This window comes from Enhydra lutris, unplaced genomic scaffold (assembly GCF_002288905.1).
Source record: "Enhydra lutris kenyoni isolate GAN:26980312 unplaced genomic scaffold, ASM228890v2 scaffoldscaffold18, whole genome shotgun sequence".
NCBI classification, from domain to species: Eukaryota; Metazoa; Chordata; class Mammalia; order Carnivora; family Mustelidae; genus Enhydra; species Enhydra lutris.
In genome coordinates this window covers 15,169,234-15,191,287 of record NW_019154102.1, presented here as the reverse complement: position 1 = coordinate 15,191,287, position 22,054 = coordinate 15,169,234, and the positions used below count along the sequence as shown (strand labels likewise).

At 37.4% G+C, this 22,054-nt stretch overlaps 1 protein-coding gene across 5 annotated transcripts in view; it reads right to left on the bottom strand.

Moving 5' to 3' along the window:
- LOC111147950 (UDP-glucose pyrophosphorylase 2) overlaps nucleotides 1–22,054 on the bottom strand; it is a 74,591-nt gene that overhangs the window by 38,265 nt on the left and 14,272 nt on the right. For 2 of the 5 annotated variants that reach the window (XM_022504233.1, XM_022504230.1), the window contains exons 2-3: nucleotides 18,858–18,985; nucleotides 17,918–18,025 (exon numbers count right to left, since the gene is read on the bottom strand). In XM_022504233.1, the coding sequence (XP_022359941.1) occupies nucleotides 17,918–18,025; nucleotides 18,858–18,971 (222 nt within the window). In that variant the 5' untranslated portion in view covers nucleotides 18,972–18,985. The remainder of the gene's footprint in view (nucleotides 1–17,917; nucleotides 18,026–18,857; nucleotides 18,986–22,054) is intronic. The other 3 variants (XM_022504235.1, XM_022504234.1, XM_022504236.1) reach the window with 3 other exon arrangements.

Genomic DNA, 22,054 nt, shown 5'->3' with positions numbered 1-22,054 from the left:
ATGGAGAAAAACTGAAAGCTTTTCCGCTAAGGTCAGGAACACGGCAGGGATGTCCGTTATCACCACTGCTATTCAACATAGTACTAGAAGTCCTAGCCTCAGCAATCAGACAACAAAAGGAAATTAAAGGCATCCAAATCGGCAAAGAAGAAGTCAAACTATCACTCTTTGCAGATGATATGATACTATATGTGGAAAACCCAAAAGACTCCACTCCAAAACTGCTAGAACTTGTACAGGAATTCAGTAAAGTGTCAGGATATAAAATCAATGCACAGAAATCAGTTGCATTTCTCTACACCAACAATAAGACAGAATAAAGAGAAATTAAGGGGTCAATCCCATTTACAATTGCACCCAAAACAATAAGATACCTAGGAATAAACCTAACCAAAGAGGCAAATAATCTGTACTCAGAAAACTATAAAGTACTCATGAAAGAAACTGAGGAAGACACAAAGAAATGGAAAAATGTTCCACGCTCCTGGATTGGAAGAATAAATATTGTGAAAATGTCTATGCTACCTAAAGCAATCTACACATTTAATGCAATTCCTATCAAAGTACCACCCATTTTTTGAAAGAAATGGAACAAATAATCCTAAAATTTATGTGGAACCAGAAAAGACCTCGAATAGCCAAAGGATTATTGAAAAAGAAAGCCAAAGTTGGTGGCATCACAATTCCGGACTTCAAGCTCTATTACAAAGCTGTCATCATCAAGACAGCATGGTACTGGCACAAAAACAGACACATAGATCAATGGAACAGAATAGAGAGCCCAGAAATAGACCCTCAATTCTATGGTCAACTAATCTTCGACAAAGCAGGAAAGAATGTCCAATGGAAAAAAGACAGCCTCTTCAATAAATGGTGTTGGGAAAATTGGACAGCCACATGCAGAAAAATGAAATTGGATCATCTCCTTACACCACACACGAAAATAGACTCAAAATGGATGAAGGACCTCAATGTGAGAAAGGAATCCATCAAAATCCTTGAGGAGAACACAGGCAGCAACCACTTCAACCTCAGCCGCAGCAACATCTTCCTAGGAACATCGCCAAAGGCAAGGGAAGCAAGGGCAAAAATGAACTATTGGGACTTTATCAAGATCAAAAGCTTTTGCACAGCAAAGGAAACAGTTAACAAAACCAAAAGACAACTGACAGAATGGGAGAAGATATTTGCAAATGACATATCGGATAAAGGGCTAGTGTCCAAAATCTATAAAGAACTTAGCAAACTCAACACCCAAAGAACAAAGAATCCAATCAAGAAATGGGCAGAGGACATGAACAGACATTTCTGCAAAGAAGACATCCAGATGGCCAACAGACACATGAAAAAGTGCTCCACATCACTCGGCATCAGGGAAATACAAATCAAAACCACAATGAGATACCACCTCACACCAGTCAGAATGGCTAAAATTAACAAGTCAGGAAATGACAGATGCTGGCGAGGATGCGGAGAAAGGGGAACCCTCCTACACTGTTGGTGGGAATGCAAGCTGGCGCAACCACTCTGGAAAACAGCATGGAGGTTCCTCAAAATGCTGAAAATAGAACTACCCTATGACCCAGCAATTGCACTGCTGGGTACTTACCCTAAAGATACGAACGTAGTGATCCAAAGGGGCACGTGCACCCGAATGTTTATAGCAGCAATGTCTACAATAGCCAAACTTTGGAAAGAACCTAGATGTCCATCAACAGATGAATGGATAAAGAAGATGTGGTATATATACACAATGGAATACTATGCAGCCATCAAAAGAAATGAAATCTTGCCATTTGCGACAATGTGGATGGAACTAGAGGGTATCATGCTTAGCGAAGTAAGTCAATCGGAGAAAGACAACTATCATATGATCTCCCTGATATGAGGGAGAGGAGATGCAACATGGGGGGTTAAGGGGGTAGGAGAAGAGTAAATGAAACAAGATGGGATTGGGAGGTAGACAAACCATAAGTGACTCTTAATCTCACAAAACAAACTGAGGGTTGCTGGGGGGAGGGGGGTTGGGTGGGGGGGGTTAAGGACATTGGGGAGGGTATGTGCTATGGTGAGTGCTGTGAAGTGTGTAAACCTGGCGATTCACAGACCTGTATCACTGGGGATAAAAATATATGTTTATAAAAAATAAAATTAAATTAAAAACAAAAACAAAAAACTTGTGTGCCTAGGTGGCTCAGTCAGTTAAGTGTCTGCCTTTGGCTCAGGTTATGATCCCAGGGTCCTAGGGTAGAGTCCCACATTGGGCTCCCTGCTCAGCAGGAGCCTGCTTCTCCCTTTCCCTCTGCTGCTCTCTCTTTCTCTGTTAAATAAATAAATAAAATCTTAAAAACAAAAACAAAACAAAACAAAAAAACGACTTTTGGGTTGGCATTTCTTTATGTTCTTTTGAAAGAACAGAAAACTTTCCAATCTCCTGAAGGCTTTAGGACTATGTACACTGAAGACATTTATCTTAAACATACCCATCTAAAAATAGAAATCTTTGTCTAATGGTTTACTTCCACCATTTTCCATATTTAGTCTAGTCATAGGTACCCCTCTGCCATTTCCATGTTTCTTCTCAGCTATCTTTTTATTTATTTTCTGTAATAAGCTTGGGATAAAAATTCCATCAGCACTTCCAGAAATTATTTTGTGCTTCTTTTGACTCAGCAGGAAGTTTGAAAATAGCATATAGATAACAAAACCCAGCTTGGATAGCTATATAATGTTTTTAGTTAAAAACACAGTGTTTCTTTGCAACTTTTCTATAAATTAAACTAATCTGAAATTAAAAAGTTATTTAAAACATATATTATAAATCATTTTTCACTTATTCAATTCTTATGTATTTACTTATAACACTATTTTTTAGTTTTGCTATCTTTGCCTCTTAAAGTCCCATACCTACTGACCTCCTATTAAAAACTGTAGCAACTTCCAAAATGCTGAAGAGATGTGAAATGGTAATACTTTTATTACAGCTGTGTACTTTAAGCCCAATAAACTAAAGAGATGACAATATAAGAATTAGCAGAAGGGCACACAGGTGGCTCTGTCGTTAAGCATCTGCCTTTGGCTCAGGTCATGATCCCAGGGTCCTAGGATCCAGTCCCACATTGGGCTCTCTGCTCAGCAGGAAGCCTGCTTCTCCCTCTCCAACTCCCCTGCTTGTATTCCCTCTCTCACTGTGTCTCTCTCTGTCAAATAAATAAATAAAATCTTTAAAAGAAAAAAAAGAATTAACAGAAAACTCAAATGACAATAACAAAAAACAGGGCAGTTACAGATAGCAAGTGATCCCATGAAGTATGAGGTAATTATGAAGAGAAGGTGCCAACTAAAACTTACTGCAATCTACAATTTTTTATAGAAACTCTAGGAGGCCAATGCCTTATCCATTAGGCTACTGGGGCTTCTACAATTTTTTATAGAAATTCTAGTAAGTTCCAAGACTTTGGGGTATTTTTTTTAACTGCAAAGGGCAAAAGTAATATATACAGGCAGGGGGCACTAAGAGGGTGGTGTAGTAGGAGGACCTAGGCTTCCCTTGTCACTCATACACAGCTAGATAACTATCAATTCATTCTGAGTACCCAAGAAATTGACCTGAGGACTGTAGAACAAACTGCACAACTAGCAGGAGGGAAAAGACCACATCAAGGAAGGTAGAAAGTATGGAGACATTGTTTGGGGAAGAAAGAGACCTCAGGTGCTACAGATGGGAGAGAGCCCTGGTTGAAGGGAAAGGCAAGAAAGTGGAATGCACAGGGGAATGCACAAGAACACTTCCCTAAAGCCATTGCCTGGGAAAATGAGAGGGGCAGATTTTCTAGTTTTTGTATTTTGCAACCAGTGGGGCTCAAAGAGTGTAGTTTTGGAGATTCGTGGCCTTGGCTGGGATAGCGACTTAAGGGCTCTACCCTACTTCTGGAGAGAAGGCAGGCAAGCAACCCTGGGGCAAACTGTGTGATCTGAGGATCACATAGGATACATGATGGGAAGACTGTCCCCTCTTCTCTAAGTACATCTATGAGAGGTGGCACTGACTCCCTGGGGACAAAGCAGCCTGCAAATACCATTTCACTACCCTCCACCCAGCACAGGCACAGAGATAAGTGCTGAGGGTGGCTAAGACAGACACTGACTGTTTAGCCTGCTTTGCCACAAATCCCACACTTCTGTACTCTAGCACAATTACCCTTCTGGGTCAAACGTGCTTTGGTCCTAGCATGGCAAGACCTTCACCCAGAAGACCATTGCAGGTCCCCGCCAACCAGGTGTAGAGTTCTAAAAGCTGGCATGCTAGGCTGCAATAGAGCCCAAGGTGTACTGCATTGCTCCAGGCAGCAAGCAACCCCGAGAGAGAGAGACACTGTGAAAACAGCAATCTGAAAAATACCTGTGATGTACAAGGGGAGTTTATTCAATTATTTGCTCTTCCAGGAGGGTTTCCCTGAGAGCAACAAGCACAGACATCCTTCTCCACGGACAAAGGAGCTGAGTAGCACCATTTTCCTCCCCTGCCACTCAGCATAAACCAACTTCAGTAAACAGCACAGCACCAACACTGGCTGCCTAACCTGCTTACACTAGGTTCCATCCCCCGACACTCTGCTGGTACTGCTTTTTTCAGGCAGGTGTGCCTAAGGACCAGTGCAGCTGGCCCTTTCCCCAGAAGACCAGCACAAACCCCTGCACACACCACAACTACCAACTACAGAGCTCTGCAAAGCTTCAGTTCTAGTGGGAGTAGCATCAGGTCTCATTTAAGAAGCAGACTAGAGCACACCTAGTTAAAACTTGACACACTCTGGCCAAGGTCCAAACACTGTCCACTACAGGCAAGAAGAGCCTCTGCAGATGATGGCCCTGAGGGATAGAGCAGCCAAAACACAGCAGCAGAGAGCACGCAGCACACACCAGAGACATTTCCTGAAGCACTAGGCCCTGCACGCTATACGACCTCTTCTTCATAAAGCCATTACTCACAGAAGCAGGAAACATAACAGGTTTTCTAACACAGAGAAAAAGATATAGGCCTAGACAAAATACCAAGATGGAGGAATTCATCCCAAAAGAAAGAATTAGAAAAGATCACAGCCAGAGATCTAATTGAAACAGATATGTGCAATATGCCTGATGCAGATTTTATTTATTTTTTTTTCTGATGCAGATTTTAAAGCAACAATCATAAAGATATTCCTTGGGCTTGAGAAAAGCATGGAAGTTATCAGGGAAACCCTTACCATAGTGATTAAAGAGCTAAAACACCAAACAGGCAGAAATGAAAAATTCAGTATCTGAGATTTAAAACTAACTGGATATAATGACTACAAGAATGGAAAAAGCAGAGGAATGAATAAGTGATATAGAAGATAGAATTATGGAAAAGTACAGCTGAACAAAGGAGTTAAAGAAGAACGATAAATCACGAGAGTAGACTTAGGGAACTCAGTGATTTCACCAAATGTAATAATGTTTGTAACAGAGTCCCAGAAGAAGAGAGAGAAAAGGGAGCAGAAGGTTTATTTGAGGAAATGATAGCTGAAAACTTCCCTAGCTTAGGGAAGCAAACAAATATCCAAATCCAGGAGGCATAGAGAACTCCCATCAAAATCAACAAAAGCAGGCCAACACTAAAACATATTGTAGTTAAATTTGCAAAATATAGTGATAAAGAAAAAAATTTCTAAAAGCAGCAAGACAAAGGAAGTTCCTAACTCTCAAAGGAAGACCCATGAGTTTAGTAGCAGAATTCTCCACAGAAACTCGGCAAGCCAGAAGTATTCAATATGCTGAATGGGGAAAATCTGCAGCCAAGAATACTCTATCCAGCAAGGGTATCATCCAGAATGGAAGGAAAGATAAAGAAAGACCTAGACAAACAAAAACAAAAAGAGTTCATGATGACTAAAGCAGCCCTACAAAAAATAATAAAGGGGACTCTTTGAGTGGGAAGGAAAGACCAAAAGTGACTAAGACTAAAAAGGAACAGAAAAATAATCTCCAAAAATGACAAAACAAGTAGTAAAATGGCAACAAATATATATCAATAATTACTCTGAATATAAATGGAGTGAAGGCTCCAAAAGACACAAGGTGTCAGAATGGATAAAAAAATAAGACCCATATCTACATGCTGCCTACAAGAGACTCATTTTAGACCTAAAGATACCTGCAGATTGAAAGTGAAGAGATAAAGAAACACTTATGCAAATGGACATCTAAAGAAAGCTAGAGTAGCAATACTTCTTTCAGAGAGACCAGATTTTAAACCAAAGGCTGTAACAAGAGACAAAGTAGGACACTACATCATAATAAAGGAGACTATCCAGCAAGAAGATCCAACAATTATAAATATTTATTCCCCCAACTTGGGAGCACCCAAATATATAAAACAATAATATAAAGAAGCTCACTGGTAACAAAACAATAGTAGTAGGGGACTTTAAAACCTGACTTACATCAATGGACAGATCATCTAGGCAGACAGTCAACAAGAAAACAATGGCTTTGAATGACACACTGGACCAGATAAACTTAATAGATATATTCAGAACATCTCACCCTAAAGCAGCAGAATACACATTCTTTTCAAGTGCACATGGGAAACTGTCCTGAACAGATCACATACTAGGTCAAAAATCAGGCCTCAACCAGTACAAAAAGATTAGGATCATACCATACATCTTTTCTCACCACAATGCTATGAACTTAGAAGTCAACCAGAAGAAAAAATTTGGAAAGACGACAAATATATGGAAGTTAAACAACATGCTACTAAAGAATGAATGGGTCTGGGGCACCTGGGTGGCTCAGTGGGTTAAAGCCTCTGCCTTTGGCTCAGGTCATGATCCCGGGGTCCTGGAATCGAGCCCCGCATCGGGCTCTCTGCCCCGCGGGGAGCCTGCTTCCCCCTTCTCTCTCTGCTTGCCTCTCTGCCTACTTAAATAAAAAAAAAAAAAAAAAAAAAAAAAAAAAGAATGAATGGGTCAACCAGGAAATTAAAGAAGAAATTTTTAAAAAATACATGGAAACAAATGAAAGTGAAAACACAGTGGTCCAAAATCTCAGGGTTAAAACCAAATAGTACTCAGAAGCAAGTATATAGTAATACAGGCCTACCTCAAGATGAAATATCTCAAATAAACAAACTAACCCTTACACTAAAAGGAGCTAGAAAAAGAACAACAAATGAAGCCTCCAGCCAGCAGAAAGAAGGAAATAAGAAAGATTAGAGCAGATATAAATAGTATAGAAACTTAAAAAAAAAAAAAAAACCACACACACAAAAAACAAAAGAACAGATCAATGAAACCAGGAGCTGGTTCTTTGAAAAAATGAATATAATTGATAATCCCTAGCCAGACTTCTCAGAAAGAAAAGAGAAAGGAACCAAATAAAGAAAATTACAAATGAGAGAGAAGAAGTAACAACCAAAAATGAATACAATTATAAGAGAATACTATGAAAAATTATATACCAACAAATCGTACAATCTGGAAAAAATGAATACATTCCTAGAAACATATAAACTACCAAAACTAAAACAGAAAAAAATAGAAAACTTGAACAGACCGATAATCAGGAAAGAAATTCAATCTAATCAAAAATCTTCTAACCAACAAAAGTCCAAGGCCAGAGGGCTTCACAGGGGAATTCTGCCAAAAATTTAAAGAGCTAATACCTATTCTTCTCAAACTATTCCAAAAAAAGAAATGGAAGGAAAACTTCCAAACTCATTCTATGAAGCCAGTATCACCCTAATTCCAAAACCAGAGAAAGACTCCACTAAAAACAGAGAACTACAGACCAATATCCCTGATGAACATGGATGCAAAAATTCTCAACAAGATACCGGCAAATTGAATCCAACAGTACATTAAAAGAAACATTCACCACGATCAAGTGGTATTTATTCCCAGGATGCAAGGGCAGTTCGATACTTCCAAATCAATCAACATAATACACATAAATAAAAGAAATGATAAGAACCATATGATCCTCTCAATAGATATAGAAAAAACATTTGACAAAGTACAACATCCATTCATGATAAAATCCCTCAAGAAAGCCGGGAGAGAGATCACATCTCAAAATCATAAAGGCCATATGTGAAAAACCCACAGCTAATATCATCCTCAATGAGGAAACTGAGAGCTTTTCTCTACAGTCTGGAATAAGATAGGGATGTCCACTCTCACCACTGTTGTTTAACATAGCACTGGAAGTTCTAGCTGCAGCAATCAGACAACAAAAGAAAGAAAAGGCATCCAAATCAGCAAGGAAGAAGTCAAACTTTCAGTATTTGCAGATGACATGATACTCTATACAGAAAACCCAAAAAACTCCACCAAAAAATTGCTAGAACTGATATACAAATTCAGTAAAGTCTCAAGATACAAAATTGATATACAGAAATCTGCTGCATTTCTACAAACCAGTAATGAAGCAGCAGAAAGAGAAACCAAGGGATCAATCCCACTTACAGTTGCACCAAAAATCTTAAGATAGCTTGGGATAATTTTAACCAAAGAGATGAAAGTCCTGTACTCTGAAAATCATAAAATACTGATGAAAGAAAATGAAGATAACACAACAAAATGGAAAGACATTCCATGCTCATGAATTGAAGAACAAATATTGTTAAAACGTCCATACTATCCAAAGCAATCTACACATTTAATGCAATCCCTATCAAAGTATCAATAGTATTTTTCACAGAGCTAGAACAAATAATCCTGAAGTTTGTATGGAACCACAAAAGACGTGAAATAGACAAAGCAATCTTGAAAAACAAAGGCAAAGTTGGAGGCATCACAATTACAAAGTTGCAGTCATCAAGACAGTATGGTACCGGCATAAAAACAGACTCATGCATCAATGGAATAGAATAGATAACCCAGAAATGGACCCCCAACTCCATGGTCAACTCATCTTCGACAAAGCAGGAGAGAATATCCAATGGAAAAAAGATGGTCTCTTCAACAAATAGTGCTGGGAAAATTGGACAACAACATGCAAAAGAATGAAACTGGACTACTTTCTTACACCATACATAAAAATAAATTCCAAATGGATGAAAGACCTAAATGTAAGACAGGAATCCATCAAAATCCTAGAGGCAGTAACCTTTTTCACATCAGCTGTATCAACTTCTTGCTAAATATGTCTCCAACGGGAAAGGAAACAAAACCAAAAATGAACTTTAGGACTTCCTCAAGATAAAAAGCTTCTGCACAGTAAAAGGCAACCTTCAGAATGGGAGAGATATTTGCAAATGATATATCTGATAAAGGGTTAGTATCCTAAATATATAAAGAACTTATAAAACTCAACACCCCCAAAAAGTAACCCAGTTAAAAAATGGTTTTTGTTTTTTTTTTGCAGAAGATATGAATAGACATTTTTCCAAAGAAGACATACAGATGGCTAACAGACACATGCAAAGATGGTCAACATCACTCACCATCAAGTAAATACAAATCCAAACTACAAGATCACCACACACCAGTCAGAATGGCTAAAATTAACAACACGGGAAACAACAGAGGTTAGTGAGGATGCAGAGAAAGGGGAATTCTCTTACACTGCTGGTGGGAATGCAAACTGTTACAGCCACTCTGGAAAACAGTATGGAGGTTCCTCAAAAAGTAAGAAATAGAACTACCCTATAACCCAGCAATTGTACTACTAGGTATTTACCTAAAGGATACAAAAATACTGATTTGAAGTATCAGTAAAGTACATGCACCCCAATATTTATAGCAGCATTATCAGTAATAGCCAAGTTACAGAAAGAGCCTAAATGCCCATTGACTGAAGAATGGACAAATAAGACGTGATGGTATGTATGTGTGCATACACACACGCACACACCTCAGCCATCAAAAAGAATGGAATACTACTCAGCCATCAAAAGAATGAAATCTTGCCATTTGCAACAGAAGCAGGAAGTATTATGCTCAGTGAAATAAGTCTGTCATAGAAAGACAAATAACCATATGATTTCATTCATATATGGAATTTAAGAAACAAAACACATGATCATGGGAATGGGGGTTGCAGAGAAAGAGAGAAGCAAACCAGAAAACAGACTCTCAACTACAAAGAACAAGCTGAGGTTTACTGGAGGGGAGGTGAGCAGTGGATGGGTTAAGTGGGTGACAGGAGGACACTTATGATGAGCACTGGGTATCATATATATAAGTGATGAATCACTAAATTTTATACCTGAAACTAATATTACACTGTATGTTAACTAACTGGAATTTTAAATAAAAATGTGAAAAAAAGTAATATATGCAGATAGTAAAAGAAAAATTCAAACACTACAAACAGGTCTATATTCATAACCCTTTTATAGAAGTCAGCTGAAGTCATAAACGTAGTAGTTAACCTTGTGGTGCATTTGGCCCATATTCTTATCAGCAAAGTAGTTTTCAAAGAACTTCCCACTTCAGCATGGATTAGAAAAGACAAAGGTAGATGACCCAGGGAATTGGAAAAAAGTTCTAATATAAAAAGATGAGAAGTTCAAAATCCAACCTAATCTGCTTAGGTGACTAGGACTGCTCTTTACTAAAGTCAAACTTGTATGTTTCTTATATGGTAACCCTCCTGTTAGTCTGTGGACAAAAAATGCTTCCAAGTAACTGATAACCACAAATTCCCTAAAAAATAAAACTGAAGCCTCTTAACATCATCCTGTTTATGCTGTATACTAGCTTTAAACTCTGTAGTACTAAATAGCCATAATTAAAGCAGTGTAGAGTATATTGCTATTTTAATTACGTAATTCACATTGCTGGAGCAGCCCTGGAAGAATGAAGAAGGGAAGGGGAAAAGCCACAGTCTATAAAAATCTTTATAGAAGATTAAGGTATAGGTCTGGGTGGGTGAATAAAGGCTAAGAGAACAACCAGCTGAAGATGAAACTAGGCTGACCTCTTCCTTGGGAGAAGTATGAATGAATGAAAAGGCAGTATATTAGAAAGATACATATTTGCTCAGATTGTGTATTTAAGGGAAGAGGTAAAGTGGGAACCAGAACCCTGCAAGGGTTTAAGAAGCAGCATATTTTAAAGTGGTGCAAAGAAATTGTTGGGGATGATGGAAAAGTTCTAATTTTCTATTTTGATGGTAGTTACATGACTGTATGCATTTACCAAAAATTCGTAACACTTAACACTAAAAAGAGTTAAGTTTATTATATGCAAATTATACCTCAATAAACCTGACATTCAAAAATAAAAGCCATTAACAGCTAAAATGCTGATTAACCTTATAAGGTTTACCAAAATTACCAAAAACCCTGCCAAAACAAGAATAAGCACCTAATTTTAATCTATTTGGGGTTTATGTTTTACAATGTTGAAAAATCTAAACAAACTGAGGTATATAGTGAAGCATGTTTTTTAAATTCTGTTCCAATCTTCCACCATTAATGTCTCTCTTCAATGAGAACTATAGCTTCTATCAGCTCTCCAGGGGAACCCCCTGGCTGAGAACCTCAGCCAATGAACAGGAGCTACAATAAAAGAGGTAGATAAAAAGACACAGCATCTGACTCTAGACTTGGGGAAACAGACATACCCACCATATGCTCCACAACCAGAAGATGAGCTACATGCTATAAGCCTATGATTTCTACTCCCCTATTATTCTCAAGGTTTTCCTCTTTAATTTTCCTCCTATCCTCAGAGAAGTCCTGCCTCAGGGTTACTCAGGAGACTATCTTAACACCAGGATGTCTTTCCTGAGCCCTCATGGAAGTTAGATGCTTCCACAGCGCCCTATGAACTGCTTGCCAAACTGCTCTGTAGTTAGCCATTTCTGGGTCCATTTCCTCCACAAATTCGAGGCCAAAATGCTGAAGAGAGAAGAACACTTATTTTTATAGAGCCAGCTAGTGACTGGCAGAAGCCAAGAAGAGTTTCTTCAATGAGATTCAAGAGTACTCTTCATTAAAAAGAGAGAGAGAATAAAGTGTGTTAATGCTGGAAAAAGAGAGAGAGAGAGAAGTTCTTAATCTATACAGGTCATAAAACTTTTTGAAATCTGATGGAAACTAGGAAATCTATTCTGAAAAAAAAATTTTTATACAGTTTTACCTCTAATTTCAAGAATTCTAAAGAACTTAAATCCCTGCAAAGACCTCCCAGATGGAGATGCCTGGTATAAACATCCTGGTCTCATCTTGACTACACAGTGGGACAAACAGAGAGTCTGCTGTCCACATCTCATCTAAAATAAGGAAAAAGAATTACAGTTGACCCTTAAACAATGTGAGAGGTGCAGCAGTCAAAAATCTGTATATTAACTTTTGATTACCGCAGAAGTTAACTACTAATAGACTACTCTTAAATGGAAGCCTTACCAATAATATAAATAGTAGATTAATATACATTTTGTATGTGCATTATATACTGTATTCTTATAAGAAGGTAAGCTAGAGAAAAGAAAATAATAAGGAAGGGAAAATACATTTACAGTATTGTAAAAAACTCATGCATAACTGGACCCACACAGTTCGAAAGCATCTTTTTTTTTTTTTAAGATTTTATTTATTTATTTGACAGAGATCACAAGTAGGCAGAGAGGCAGGCAGAGAGAGAGGAGGAAGAAGGCTCCCTGCTGAGCAGAGGGCCTGATGCGGGGCTCCATCCCAGGACCCTGAGATCATGACCTGAGCTGAAGGCCCACTGAGCCACCCAGGCGCCCAGTTCAAACGCATCTTATTCAAAGGTCAACATGGGTTTGAACTGTAAAATATCCCCAGGAAATTACAGGATAGAAAGGACTGTAGGTAGGATTGGTCTATCCATCTTGTAGGTTCAGGGCTATTATATAGTTAATAAATGTAAATTCCCTCACAGTTGTACCCCAGTTGAAGATGTGAGATAGAAGAACCTTACAGATATATTTTTTTCATCTGATTTTAAGACACAAAATGCCTACATAAAAGAAAACAAGTCTCTAATGGCTATACCATTAGCTAATTGCAGTTGGAAAATTTTCACCCAAGGGATGCTCAAAGCAAACCATGTCAAATCCTCATCCAAACTGCCTCTAGTAAGTCTTTCAAAAAAGATGTGCAAACATTAGCTGCACAATATACTATGATTCATTTTCCAAAAAAAAAAACAAAACAAAACACTGTGTATTTTTACTCTGTACATATACACTAACTTTCTCAGAATGCCTTCCCATTTAAACATACACATTTTAGTGTTTTTTACTGATAGACCAAGAAAAGCTCTGAGTTATTTTATGTAGCACAAAAAAAAATCTGTTGAGGCTAAAATCATATTATATGATATTCTTCATGCCAATTCTCTGCTTTAAAAAAAAAAAAAAAAAAAAAAGAGTTGACCCTATGTGACTCTTCCCCATTTACAAATAAATCCTCACCCTTTTGGGAACTTTAAAACAAGAACAATGACAAGTCAACCAGGGACCCTGTGTTCCTATCTAATGGAAAAAACTTCTTTAGAGAACATTTTTTTACATAAATGAGAATGTACCCTATTATCACCAGAGATCACTGTCAGTCAGGTGATAATATTAGGTTTTAAGTTCAAGTTCAAAAGAAAATACTGGCCACAGTACCTTCTTAAGCAGGCTCTGTACCTCCTTGTTTCTTTTATCTAGTTCCCATCCCTCTCTATCCAACATATAAATTCAAACATTAAGTTTGGTCAGGAACAAGATACAGCCTCTCCAGAAAACAATGAAATGGTCAAATAAAGCTGTACATGCTCACTGGTCCTTCCTTGTTCTAATCCAAATATTTACCTTAATACATTTTATAAAACTTTCTTTTGGGACACCTGGGTAGCTCAGTCATTTAAACATCTGCCTTCAGCTCAGGTCACGATCCACATCAGGCTCCTTGTTCAGTGGAGAGCCTGCTTCTCCCTCTCCCCCTGCCTGCTGCTTCCCCTGCTTGTGCTCTCTCTCACTATCTCTCTCTGTGTCAAATAAATAAAATCTTAAATAAATAAATAAAACTTTCTTTTGTTTATATAGCTAAATATCAAGTATACCTTGATTATAACATTTACATAATTAATAGTCACAAAATTGGAGCAGAGCCTTACACCTTAACTCCATAAACTGAATTCTTTTCTCTTACCCATAATTCAATAAAACATGGACTCCTTTTGTTTGTTTGTTTGTTTGTTTGTTTTTAAGTAGGCTCCATGCCCAATTGTGGGGTTTGAACTTGGCCCTGAGCTCAAGAGTCAGATGCTTTATCAATTGAGCTGGGCAGGCACCGGTGGACTCCATAGGCTTTCCAAAAAAAAAACACGTATGTGCAGAACAAACTCGTGGTTGTGAAGGGGGAGGCTAGTGAGCAAAGTGGGGGAAGGGAATGGGAGATACAGTCTTCTAGTTACACAATGAGGAAGTTACAGTGAATACAGGCAATGGTATTATAGTACTGTATGAACTTTCTGGAGGCCAAAGAAGTAAAAAAACTACTAAAGAACTCTTAAAAATAAGTATACTAAAATGGGGTCAGCAAAACTTTTCCATAAACAGCCAGGAAGGAAGTACATTAGGTTATATAAGCTACATGGTCTCAATTCCAACTATTCAACTCTGTCACTGTCACAGGACAGTATGTATAGACTGTGTTCCAATAAAACTTTATTTATAAAACAAGATGGCCAACTGGTAGTTGCCAACTCCTATATAAAAACAGAAATACTCTATTATAACAGTGTTTATGAGCACAGCTTTGATGCAAGGCTGACATGAGAAATCTTACTCGAAATAACTATTCTCCCACAATATTTTCTTTTCAGTTAGAAGACTAAAGTATCACCCGTATTTAAAAGACAAAACCTATGTGTACAGGGGTGCCTGGATGGCCTGTGTTTGCCTTTGGCTCAGCTCATGATCTCAGAGTCAAAGGATCCAGCCCCCAGCTCCCTGCTCATCAGGGAGTCTGCTTCTCCCTCACTCTCCTCTGTGCTCTCACTCACTCTCAAATAAATAAATAAATAAATAAAATCTTAAAAAAAAAAAAAAACCCAAAAAGCAAAAAACTGTGTGTACTAAAGAAAGGTATTCTTTGAGAGGAAAACTGATTCTGTATAATATCCATGACAAGAGACAGACAATCTCTTCACTACAGACAATGTGTAGTGAAGGAGATAGGGAGATAGGGAGCTGGAGGAATGTAGGGAAGCAAGGTGAACAACATTGTCCCATGATCTTCATTCTCAGAACTATTTGCAAAAGTTGTTAACATGCAAAGTATAACATTTGTGCCTTCAAGAAGCTCAGGATATAAAGGAGCAAACTTATCTTTTGCCTCAGAACTCTGAAACCTTCAACATTAAGGACACATGGGATTATAAACATTTTCTTAAAGATGCTTAAACCAGGTTTCAGAATTTTTAATGAAGATTTAACACTATTATAAACAGAGAAAAGACTTCACGAAATCAAATTATATCCAGAATTCTATTTACTTATTCTTTTTCTATATCAACTCTGCATTCCTATCAGTTACTATGGCTCACTACAGGCACACAGTCTCTTGAAGTGTTTGTCAGAACTTTGTTGGAGATGGTAGTACTGAACTGGAAAAATCCTTAGGTGGTTCTGATCCCTCCCTCCCTTCCTTCTTCACCCTGCAATCTGTATTCTAAGAAACCCTTCTTAATATCACAATCTGCTCTCAAAATACACAAAGGTAGATTTCTCACTGGCAAAGCAGAACCTTGAATGTTAAAATATACTGAAAGTAACAAATCTGTGTGCCTTCCTTCAAGGTAGGCACTATCATCAAACGGTTATGTTTGTGTAGGAAAAAAACAAAGAAGTCCAGGTATGCAAGCAAGAATTAACCATACCTTTACACCCAGGTTCATCATTAATTAGAAAAATGAAGTTATTTCAATGAGGAATAAATTCCTAGGAAAAAATTACAGTTACTTAAGAGGAGAGAAATACACTTGCCTAAATTTTTGTTATACTTTTAGGCCTATTCTCAAACACTTTTAAAAATCTGACTGAATTTACAAATAGTTCCTTTTTTAAAGATTTTATTTATTTATTTGACACAGAGAAAGAGAGATCACAAGTAGGCAAAGAAGCAGAGGGGGAGGCGGAAGCAGGCTCCCTGCTGAGCAGATGTGGGGCTGAATCCTAGGACCCTGGGATCCTGACCTGAGCCGAAGAAGGCAGAGGCTTAACCCACTGAGCCACCCAGGCGCCCCATAAATAGTTCCTTTTTTAAAACCATTAAATTATCCAGAAGAATTCTCTTACTCTTTTTCCAGGAGAAAATATTATTAATTCTACACTTAAAATCAGAAAAATAAATCGTAATTCATTTACTAAGGCCACGGAATCAAAGACCAAAGCAACACACACACACACACAAACACACAGTAACAAGCAAGCATTATAGGCAGGAAGAATTTTAACTTCAACATAAACAATGAGAAACTCCTCAAGGTGAATGCTTAGGTGGGATTTTTTTTTCCAGTGAGCATGTATTTCATAATTTTAACAAGTTTAATCACTAAAAAGCATTTTCCACATACTGGAAATAAAAGTACTACTGACCAGGAACTGTATTTAAGATTTTCTCAGGAAAAAATACAAGAGACTCCATTAGCTTAAGCCACCATAAATGGTATATAAATGAATGTGTGCAGTTATGTTCCAATAAACCTTTACAAATACAGTCAGTGGAGTAGCCTTCAGGTAGTACTCTGCCAAACCCCTGCTCTAAACAACATGGTTTTAAAACCAATATTAGATTACCTAAGATTATAGACATTTAAGAGATAAACTATCTATAAACAATTGCTCCACTCTACCAAGTCTCTTCTACCTGCAATGAAAAGTACTACAAAGCAGCAGACTACAAATGGGAAAGAGAAGATGGTGGAAAAAAACCACTGGTATCTGAAAAATGTTTCATGGTTTAACATGTTTCCACATATATTTCTTAATAAAGCTTCATAGCCACCCTGTAAAGTACATAAGTCACTTGGTATTATTCACATTTTACATAAAACTCCTAAGTAGTAAAACTAGGATTTGTACCTCTGATACTACTGCACTACACTTCTTCAGAGCAGCTTTATGGTAGGGGTCGAGGACAGAGATGAAGGCATTTGGCCTGAGACTCAAACAATGAGCAGGATTCGATAGGTGAAGAGACCAAAGTATTCCAAGGAAATGACATACAGAGAAGTCTAGAAGCCGGGAAATACAACATGTGAAAAGCAGGCAGGGGAAATATGGCTATAAAGATGGTTTCAAGGAATGAGGAGAGCTTTAAGTAGGCGACTTAGCATCTGTACAAGACACTAAAGGCTATGAGAAATCAGATGCTTTGGGAGACAGAAGAAAGAAAAGAACATAAATGAAGCTCTTACTGTGTGCTTGGTACTTTGCAAAAGAATTACCTCATATTCAGGGATGTCAAGTTATGAGGTACTGATGGGGTGCCTGGGTGGCTCAGTCAGTTAAGCTGCCTTCAGCTCCAGTCATGATCTAAGGCTTCAGGGATTTGAGCCCCACATTGGGCTTCCTGCTCAGCAGAGAGTCTGCTTCACCCTCTGCCCCTCCCCCTGCTTGGGCTTGTTTTCTCACTCTGTCTCTCTCTCTCTCAAATAAATAAAATCCCTAAGGAAAAAAAGAAGTTATGAGTTAGTGTCATAGGGAGACTAGACTTTCCTAAGTCCTCTGCAGGACTAAAAAGATGGGACTAACAGAAGGGAAAGCAGTAGGTTATCTCTGTAGTTTTGGCATGAGAGAAGAGAACGCAAAGCAATTCCTGTCTATGTCTCAAGTGATGGTTCTTACCCATAGTACCTCACCCCCAATTTAAACCCATGTTTCAAATTAGCTTAAATTTTCCTACATTTTATCTAAAACTTACCGAATCTTCTGGAGGTCTCTGGATTTTTCCCCAATCCACAGAAGGTCCCTTTTCTTGCAGAAATCTATGAAATAGCTTCCGAAATCCATCAAGGTCTTTTTTAGTGTGCTATTAAAATAGAAGTTCTTGTTACAACTAGCAGAATGCTTACTATTTAATAAATATAAATACATATTATACATTTAAAACATCTTTCAATGAAATTCTTATACTATTAGAACATGAAGTAGAGCAGAGACTTTTCTAAATCCCCAACTTAAAAGTGAAGAAAAAAAGCTAACAGGAGCCAGACTTAAAGAAATACAAGCAAATCATCCTCCAAATCTCCCACCAGTATCACATAAACTGAACACCATTAGGTCCATGGAAATTTCAACTGGTTCCTACATTTATTCATCAATATCTTCCACTGCCTCTTTAAATGAAAATTAATCTTTATCTAAAGAAAAAGGAACAAGACACAGCTAAACTCAAAACATTAAGTACAAACAAATTTGAAAATGAAAAGGATGATCTATTGATTTATAACCGAAAAGGAAAAATACCTGTCTATGCTGGGAAACCTCTATGATAGCTGACAAAGTAGCATGGTTCTATTAGAACTGGCTCTCTGGAAAAATGCATGCAGCAGGATATATGGTTGATAAACTTCTCACAATTCTAACTGAATACTAGTATCCATTTTTCTACCCAATGATATTAGAATAGAACAAATAAAATTTTGTTCTGATTCTTAGACTTTAGAAACTTCCTAGAATTAAAAAAGAAAGGACAATAGTTTAACAATGGGTAAATGCTAAAAATCCTTAATTGTTAAGCAATCCTTACTTTTTTTATTGTTCTTATATTTTTGTGCTTTTTTCAGGCTGGATGATTAATAGCAGCAATAGGAATTTAGTATGTTGATGGATGGAAGCAAAAAACCCCGTGGAATCCTTACCTCAAACTCATGTGATGGTGCTGTGGTAAGTATTTTTTCTAGTTCCTTCTTCACAGATAATTCTAGCTCTTGTCGAATGACTTCTTGAAACTGAGAAGCACCATCTTGAGACATGGCTTTGCTAAGATCTTAAAAACAGAAAAATACCAATAGAAAAAATCAGACAGCCATTCAAACAGCTGGTAAGCTATAACTGATTTATTTCTAGTGCACCAGCAAATAAAAAGGGCTCAATCCTATGGTCTCATCACCTTCTCAAAGGATTTCAGTAGTATCAACTAATTAAGACTATATAACGACATGGCCTAAATTTGGTACCTATATGCATTCCTGGTATATCTAAATCACTAATAAACACTTTTAGAAAGCAGAGGCATGTGGGAATAAAAGGATTAATCTTCACTTGTTCATATAGTTCCATTCCATCTCTACTAATGTTTCCGTCTTAGCCATCAAAGCTGGAGAAAAATGAGAAAATTGGAATAATGTTAATAAGGGTCTATTTTACAGAACATGCCCTTATGGAAGTACTGCCTCATAAGAGAACCAAAGGGGGTTAGCAACTTCACAGAAGAAGAAAAAACAACAACAACAACAACAAAAAAAAAACCCTTCCCCCCCAGGCCAGATGAAAAAATTAAGGAATTCTTAATTTCCAGTTTTACATCCCTTACTAAAGAATAACCTCTTAAGAGACACTGGCAATTCCCAGGCGCCTCTGTCTGTGGCATCAAAATTTTCACTTAAAAGGACACAGGGCTGCTTCCTCGTTTCTTGTCCTCAATTTCAGCCAAGACTTTACAGGCTTATCTGTGTCAGACAAGACATCGGGGCTTTTGGCATAGCTGGGAATCTCTCTGACAGGCAGATCTCACTAAAGGTGACAGAAATACCTGATAGATGAAAACAAATAAAAATAGAAAAACATAGAAAAAGAAAACATCCTAGGCCTAAGTACCTTGGGAAGAAAATGCCAACATAGGTTGTTTTATATGCTTAGCTATCTAGATAGTAATTATGTTGTATATTACTTATAAAATAAGGGATAATCAGACTATTGTTCACCTGTTCTTTTTCAATACCTAACTCAAACTTATTTTATAAATGTAGTTTTGAAGCTTATGTTCAAACATTTTGTGTGATTAACTAGTCCTACAAATGTTAATTTAGCAGAACAGTTCAATAAAACTAAAAATACTCACTCCCACATACATAAATTGTTTTTTAAGATTTATTTATTTTAGAGGTGAGATGGGGGAGAGGTATAAGGGGAGGGAGAGGGAGAATCTCTGCATTAAAAAAAAAAAAGATTTTATTTATTTATTTATTTGTCAGTCAGTCAGAGAGACAGAGAGAGAGAGAGAGCACAAGCAGGAGGAGCATCAGACAGAGGGAGAGGGAGAAGCAGGCTCCCTGCTGAGCAAGGAGACTCATGCGGGACTCGAACCCATGAGCCTGGGATCATGACCTGAGCTCACGGCGTATGCTTAAACGACCGAACCACCGAGGTGCCCCAGAGAGGGAGAATCTCAAGAAGGCTATATCCTGAGTGCAGAGCCAATTTAGGGCTCAATCCCAGGACCCTGAGATCATCACCTGAGCCGAAACCGAGAGTCCCATGCTTAACTGACCGATCCAACCAAATGCCTCCAACATAAATTCTTTTATTTGTTATCTGGGCAGAAGAAAACATTTATACAGACAGAGTTAAAGCCAACATAATACTTTTAATATACTTGTAAGAGCAGAAATTAGTAAATTATGTAACTCTTAAAGCAGTTTATTTAATGTAGATAGCCTCTCCTCCCAAAAACCTAAAATTGTTAACAAATGAGATATTTAACATCACTCTTCAAATCCATGTTCTGTCACACTGAAATCCAACAGAAAAAAAAAGAGGAAATTTGGTGACAGCATACAATTTAATTCTAAAACAGCCATTTTCAAACTGTGCTCTTTTTATAGGCATAAACCACAACACAACTAAGTTTATGACTCTAGTAAAACTTTTAAGTGACCCAAACAGTGGTCCAAAAATAACTTCTTTTAGCTAAGAAACACACCTGTGTGTTCCATAACCAACCTAAATGTATGTTTCCACTAGTAAGTAGCAACATTTCATTTGTAAAAATTCCTAACAATGGATGAGCACCTCTGCATAACTATGATAGATAGGTAACTAAAAAAATCCTGCAGAACATTTTAAACTAGAATTAACGTGACATCAACTATATGGTTCATCCCTTGGCTGACTTAACTATAATTTAAAATTTGTCACAGTTTAAGTACCCTCCACCCTGCTGCCCCATGTATACCTGAGATATTTCTCCCCCAATCTTTAAGCCAACTCCTATATTTAAGAAACAATTTAGAAGAAAAATCTACTAAATATACAACATCTAAATTAAGGAACACATGAATTTTTTGATTCTGTGTCACAGATGGATTAAAATAGATCAAGAACTTTATAATGATTTTTTAAAAGTTTTGTTGGACTCAAAGACATCTACAGTCTTGCTGCTTTATTGAAGTTAGATTCTGAAAGCCAGCATTCCCAGTCACATTCCTAAAAGTTAGTGATGGGAACATTTAATTTATATTCTGGGCAAATGCCAAGATGAGATAACAATAAATGTAACTGCAAAGTTGAAAGATAATTATAGTAGCTGTTTGAGATTTGTCTACATAAGAACAGTAAAAAAAAAAAAACAAAGATTGAACAAACAAAAAAAAAACACCAAGCCTTAGAGACTTCCTCTACAGAACTGCCTATCATTCTATATGATTTAAGGTCAAAACACACAAAACCCATCTCACAATCCTATCAAGGCAAGCTAAGAAAGGCTGGCTGAAAGACAAATTTAATGTTACATATGGTATTTGCCAGCTGTAGGAAGTTCAACCTTAGGATACAGATTCAAAAAAACCCAGACACAGATTCAAACTCAAGTTGTAATAAATATCCCTAACCTTTACTCTTCCCATTTCTTTGATATAGCGCCAAATGCAAATACAGAACAATGTGTATTCTTCCCAGCCAATCTGCAGATATGAACAGCTAATACAACAAAGAATGTTATAAAGAATTATCACATCTTCCACCCTATCCCACTGCTGTTTCCTTCCCTTTTCTCTGGGCAGTGCTACTATGAAGCTTTGTTTTTTAGGGACTGAAGAATAAAGAAGGCCTTTTAAGG